The sequence below is a fragment of the Rutidosis leptorrhynchoides genome, chromosome 2 (assembly GCF_046630445.1).
Source record: "Rutidosis leptorrhynchoides isolate AG116_Rl617_1_P2 chromosome 2, CSIRO_AGI_Rlap_v1, whole genome shotgun sequence".
NCBI classification, from domain to species: Eukaryota; Viridiplantae; Streptophyta; class Magnoliopsida; order Asterales; family Asteraceae; genus Rutidosis; species Rutidosis leptorrhynchoides.
In genome coordinates, this window is record NC_092334.1 from 90,683,812 (window position 1) to 90,690,307 (window position 6,496).

Below are 6,496 nucleotides of genomic sequence, written 5' to 3' on the forward strand. Positions count from 1 at the left end.
TGTCTCTTATAAATGTTCATATTTTCGTGTGATCTTGATGCCCGAAAAAAAAAATTCCAAAAAAAAAAAAAAAAAAAAAAAAAAAAAAATTTTTGCTTCCCCTACTTCCCCCGATTGGTTACTTCCCCATTGATCTTGCCCCTATATACATATATATATATATATATATATATATATATATATATATATATATATATATATATATATATATATATACATATATATATATATATATATATATATATATATATATATATATGGTAATGGGACATAGTTTAACTCTGTAGCACAGGTGTCTTCGAGCATAGGAAAGATAGACAACCGCCTAGGGCCCAAAAATTTAGAAGGGCCCAAAATTTTGAATAGCTCCGTATTGCGTTTAGTGCTCATTTTATACACAGCTCAAAGAAGCATATACAAAAGCTACATCCCAAACAGTTGAAGACTCAAATATTTACAATCTGTACAAATAAATTACTAGCTATCTAGCATTTAACATTGTAATCGTAAGTTCATTTGTTGAATTTATCTCATGCGTACTTGAAGTGGAACCACTGTTATCTGTTGTAGCTTTTTCATGAAAGAAGCCTGGTTGCTTAGGTGGCAGCAATGCACCCTCACTCCCAAACATTAGAACCGCAGAAGCCATTGTTGGCCTGTCTTCTGAACGTTGTTGAACACACAATAAAGCCACATGGATTGACCGTAATACTTCTGATTCATTCATCGATTTTAGTAATGATTCTGCAACCAGTTCCCTTGATTTGCCTTCTTTATGAAGCCCCCATGCCTAGCAATACAAAATAGTGAAATAATAAATAAACTCGGTCAACCTTGGTCAAACTCGGTCAACCTTGGCCAAACATGGCCAACACTCGGGATTACTAGGAAGATCAGTCAAAACTGAACCATAACTCGGGATTACTTGGAAAATTGGTCAAAAATGGTCAAAGTCAAACTTGGTCAACATTCGAGTACTCCCTGAGTTGCCGAGTAGTCACTAAAAAGTCTTGACCGAGTACTCTCAGAGTAGCGATTTTTGCAGCCTTGAGTATAAGGATACTAGAATACAAGCAGTGGTTAATTTGAATGTTACTAAGAAACTAACATGTCCGATAAGGTTATTGTTGTGTTCTGTATGGAAGAAACCTCGGTTTCTCTTGCCACTTATAATCTCCAACACTAAAACACCGAAGCTAAATACATCCGATTTCATTGAAAAAATGCCATCTCCTGCATACTCGGGTGCCATGTACCCACTGCATCAAATTCATCGCTTAGTTGACAAAATAAATTAAATTGTATTAAATAATTCTGTAGGATGATGTCTTACTATGTTCCAACCACTCTGTTTGTGTTTGCTTCCGTCTGATTTCCTTCAAAGGTTCGAGATATGCCAAAATCTGATATTTTCGGGATCATATCATGGTCAAGCAAAATGTTGCTGACTTTTAGGTCTCGATGGATAATTGTTAGTCTCGAATCTTGATGAAGATAAAGAAGTCCCCTAGCAATCCCTTTAATAATGCGAAAACGCGTAGGCCAGTCGAGTTCTTTACTTTTATTTTCATCTGCACATAGTTTACACCCAACGTTAAAATTTCTTCTGGCTTTTAAGTTTTAATTTTAATACCTAAAGTTTCATGTGATTAGAATTATACCAAATATAAACGAGTCAAGTCCTTTGTTTGACATGTATTCGTAGACTAACATTTTTTCTGCCCCTTTAATGCAGCAGCCTAAAAGCCTTACAAGATTTCGATGCTGCAATTTGGAAATAGTGATGACTTCATTTTTGAATTCGCTGAGACCTTGAGTCGACGTTTTTGATAGCCGCTTCACCGCTACTTCTTGCCCCTTTTCGAACACTCCCTGAAAATAGCCATTTAAGGTACGCGTGCTATGTGTTCCCATTTACAATAATGTAGACACCTCTTTACCATTTCCAACGTTGTGAAACTCGCTACTCGGGGAGTATTCGGTCGATACTTTCGAGGGAGTATTCAGCAACTTGGGGATTAATCGGGGATTTGATCGGACTGGATTTATACATTTAATATCAAATTTCAAAATTTTATGATATAGAAGAAAACCATAAACAAAAACATAATTCTCCAAAAACATAAGCATAATTGTTTATTTGTTCAAAAACTCAAAAAAACTAGGTTAAATTCTTATTAAAATGTTGACTAGTTTTGACTTTGATCGACTTAGACGAACAAATCCGATTTTGACCCATTAACCGACCTTGACCGAATAATTAACGGATTTGAGACAATCGGATCAGTCTCTTCTTAAAAAGGATTATTCGGGGATTAATCGGGAGTAATCGGGGTTTTTACGACAATGACCATTTCTAAAGTGATTATGTGATGCAAAGTTATTAATGTCATATAATCATCGTAACAAATCGAGGTTTCTAATATACACGATAGATTCTTGCTATGCCCTATTTTTTTTACCTTATAAACAGGTCCAAAACCACCCTCTCCAAGCTTATTGTTTTCGGAAAAATTATCCGTGGCTTTACGTAGAATCGAAAAGTCTATCAGTGGCAATTCTAAGTCATCTTTGGAATATTCATTACCATCATCATCTCCATCGTCTTCTTCTAATGTCCCTGATAATGACCCGAATATCAATCAAACTATATAAATCCTACCCAAACTAAATCAATATACAAAAAAGGTCCAAAACTGTTACCTCCTTGCATTGCCTTTCTCTTCTTAAATCGATAAAACAGACAAATAGAAAGGAGTATGACCAATACTACCGATATTGATGGTACAATGATCTTTACCATCTTTCGATTCGAGCCTTTACCTTTTGCTGCAGCGATCATATAAATTAGGAATATTAAATACATTATTTGAGTTGTAACGAAAACAAATTAGAGGGTGATCTGTAAGATATTACTCCCTCTTTCCAAAATAACTGTCCCATTTTGACTTTGAAGTATTTGTTCTTCAATTCAACTTGGACTTCAACTATTTTTGTTTGTGATACATAATCTTTGGTAAAAATTTTATGAACCCATTGGGTTTTACTTTCATCAAGAGTTATATAACACATACAAAAGAATTTAAGGTCAAAGTTGTAAACAAAAGACAAAAAAAGTCAAAAGGGACTGTTATTTTGGGACGAAGGAGTATTTACCTAATTCTGATGCGGGCATTCGTATATAAAGATCCTGCCCGCTTTCTGAAAACGTCTTAATGTCGATCAAGTCCCCAAACCATAATAAGCATCCACTTCCACCATTAGTAACATTTTGAGTCGCGTAGGCCGAACATGAACAGTTAGCCTTACAAACCCTCTCACATTCATCAAGATTCAAACTTTGGTTAAACCGTGACTGTTGTGTGTCAGGCAACTTTATGCTCGAATACCTCCTAAACCCTTCATCGGGCCCACAATCCAACGGCGTTGACCGCTTACACCCTTGTGACCAATCCGCTACCTTCCATTGATCAGGCGAAGTCGGCTCAAACCCTTGCAAACACCCACAATTTGGCGAGTTGTTGATATTACAACTAGCAAACGAGCCACATAACGCATAGCGGTCACAATTATCGGTCTGTGGAGTCAAGTAAAGTAACCACTCTTGTCTACTATCAATCCATAACAATCTTTCAAAGTTACCAGTTGGTCTAATAATCACTCTTGTTATCACCGAATTATCCGAAAGATCAAATTGGTAATACATTTCTCTTTGATCTAAAACAAACCCAAATCGATAAATCGAGTTGGGCCTCAAACTGGGCTCCCCGCTAAACCGCTCCCCGTTCCATGGGCCCGCACGGTATCTAATAATGTCCCCATCTCTTACAATCAACTGTGGGTACCCTTGAACATTAATCCACACAGTGAACTCACCTGAACTCGGATCATTTTCGTCTTTCCACGACGTAAAATGGCGTTCGAACCCCGTAACCAAATCCTTACCGAATTTCATCCCGGGCACAAACGTATCCGTCGGGTAATTAAAACTTTGCCATATCAAATTCCCTGATCCACCGTCTGTTATAACTAAATTACCAGAATCTAAAAGTTGACCAACTGGTTTACTAACCGACGTTGAAGAATTCATCGACGACCAGATGACATCACCCGTACCGTTACGGATTTCGAGGATTCCTTGTGGAGTTAGAAACAGCTCCCCTGATGTGTTCATGAGGGGTGTGTCCCTATTGGCTACCCACATGATTGTTTTGTATGAAATTCTTTTGTACCAGATCCCAACGTAACGTTTCGTTGAATTCGCTGGGCTAAAGAAACCAAGCTCAAATGTTTCTTGTAATGAAACAATTGTTTCACCATCTCTAATGGTTTGATTTGCTGAGATGGTGTCAACTGCAGTGGTACAAGTAGTTATTGCACAAAGTACAACAATAATACAAAACCAAAACTTGTTGAACTTTTCTTTTTTCTTCATGGTTGATGCATTCATCCACCACCAATGATTAGTTCCCATTGAATTGTGTTGTTTCATAAACTGTTGATCAGTTGTTGACTAATAATTCATGTTTAAATATTGACATTTATTCTTTTAGTTTGTATGGCAATGGCAAATGGAATCTTGACTTGTCCAGAAGGCCAAAACTTTTGGAAATAAGTGGCCATTTTTATAAAATAAAAGGTGTTTAAGTTTAAAATTCTAAATTTAAAGTTGAGGTCAATTTAGTCCGAAAAATTAACTTAAAAGATGAGTAACCGGAGTAATATTTAACTACCCAACACGCCCCTACCATATAGAGTTTTTGCAATTCAAGCTCAAAAGTTAATTCAAAGGATGAGTTACCTAAACTATTACTTAATTAAAATTTAGTCTCACCCCTGATGTGGATAACTACCCAACAAAATTAAAACAGTTGCATATTCTTCAAGCATGCTGCCTAGTTGATACTCTGTATTATTATTTATTAATCGGGACCTAGCTGGATTTAATTTTTAGATACTCTAAGTAGTTTTTTATGTCAAATTGTTCAAGTTACGGTTAAGTTTATATACTGTATTTTATTATTAGAGGTTACATGATAGATTTGGCTAACCAATGGGGTAATGTGTTGAAAATATGCATCTGCGAACAGTTCTATTTTGATTAACATGGCTTATCATCGTTTACCCGAATCTATACTTTAGTGCAAAAGTTGATTTTTTTTTTAAAGGAATCATTTTTTGCATGTTTTTTAAGTTGTGTGTGTATGTATTAAAGGGTAAAACTGTTTATTCAATTATTTCTTGTATAATCTGATAATCACCAAATTTTATACTTTTAATCGAACAATTATTTTAAAACAAATTATTAATCATTTATAATTAAGTACTTTAAAACGAATCAAATTTATTGAGACAGGGTGGGAAGGTTAGATCTAAATGATCGGGGGGGTGCGTGTTTAAAATAAGATAATTAAAAATGTAAGTTGCCATTGAAGACCAAATAGACAACGTAGGGCCGGACTGAGACAGGATGGCTAATGAGGAAGGACAAAGGAGGTTGGGTGTGGATCATTTATACTCAACAAACAATATCGAACTATTATTGAGAAACGATAATTCATTTTCTTCAGTTTTTATAGCAAAAATAACGCAACTAATATAGAAATGATAACATTTATTAAAAAAAAAACGTTCTCAACCAAAAGTTACAAAACGATAATAAAGAGACTCTAACCCAGAAAGTGAGATATTACAAACTATAACTATCTATCAACGAGTCTTAATTATGCAAAGAAAATGCCGCGGAACGAGCATCTAAAACAAAAGTTAAAAAAAAAAATAATAAAAAAAAAACACCTACATTATCACGAAATCAATCGCACCTACACAAAACCTAAGGAACGAGCAAAAGCTCAACAAAACAACCATCAAAATGCAGCAAGGAATCGACTTCTCATCTTACCGTTAATGGTCTCCTAATCGATTATTTTTCCATCCCAGTTGACAATCTTATAAGTTAAAACATTTGAGGAGTTGTCCCCAACTAAAATAGCCCCGGTGGGAGCGATTATATCACGATCTTCTAAGTCTTGGAAAAAACCTTTCACTACCGGTTTGTACCTCGGATCCAAACCCGCACTCGACTAGCAACCACCAACATCCTCGACTTGGTCATCAATGAACAACTTTTAAACCGCATCTCCAAAGTCGATATCGTTTGTAAAATTAAAAGAACACGAAACAATCTTCTCCTTCTTTAAATGAGGACTTGACCATAAATTCTTTTGGCGTTTCTTAAATCGACCATTTAATTTATATCACTCTTTACAAAACTACTCGCACGTCGGATCGGTACAGTCGCAATACCTCCTACCTCCCCGACCAAATTCTGTCAGTTTAAAATCAATAACATCAACGTGTTTGTCTTCCTTCCGACCATCAAAAACAACCTTCTGCTTATCCCTTTTCTTCGACAACATTTTTGTTTTAATGTCTTCAAAATTAACAATGGGTTCCTAGTCCCCAAAATTCGTGACCCAATACTAACGCCCAAACT

The 6,496-nt window shown here is 35.7% G+C and overlaps 1 protein-coding gene across 1 annotated transcript; it reads right to left on the minus strand.

The window, feature by feature from the left end:
- Positions 1 to 381: 381 nt before the first annotated feature.
- On the minus strand, positions 382 to 4,447 carry LOC139891140 (G-type lectin S-receptor-like serine/threonine-protein kinase At4g27290). The gene is made up of 7 exons (XM_071874078.1): positions 3,157 to 4,447; positions 2,704 to 2,829; positions 2,463 to 2,620; positions 1,662 to 1,872; positions 1,334 to 1,571; positions 1,109 to 1,259; positions 382 to 790 (listed from the first exon to the last, which is right to left on the minus strand). Exons 1-7 carry the CDS (start codon positions 4,433 to 4,435, stop codon positions 482 to 484), a joined length of 2,472 nt encoding a protein of 823 aa, XP_071730179.1. The 5' UTR covers positions 4,436 to 4,447; the 3' UTR covers positions 382 to 481.
- Between the last annotated feature and the right edge of the window lie 2,049 nt (positions 4,448 to 6,496).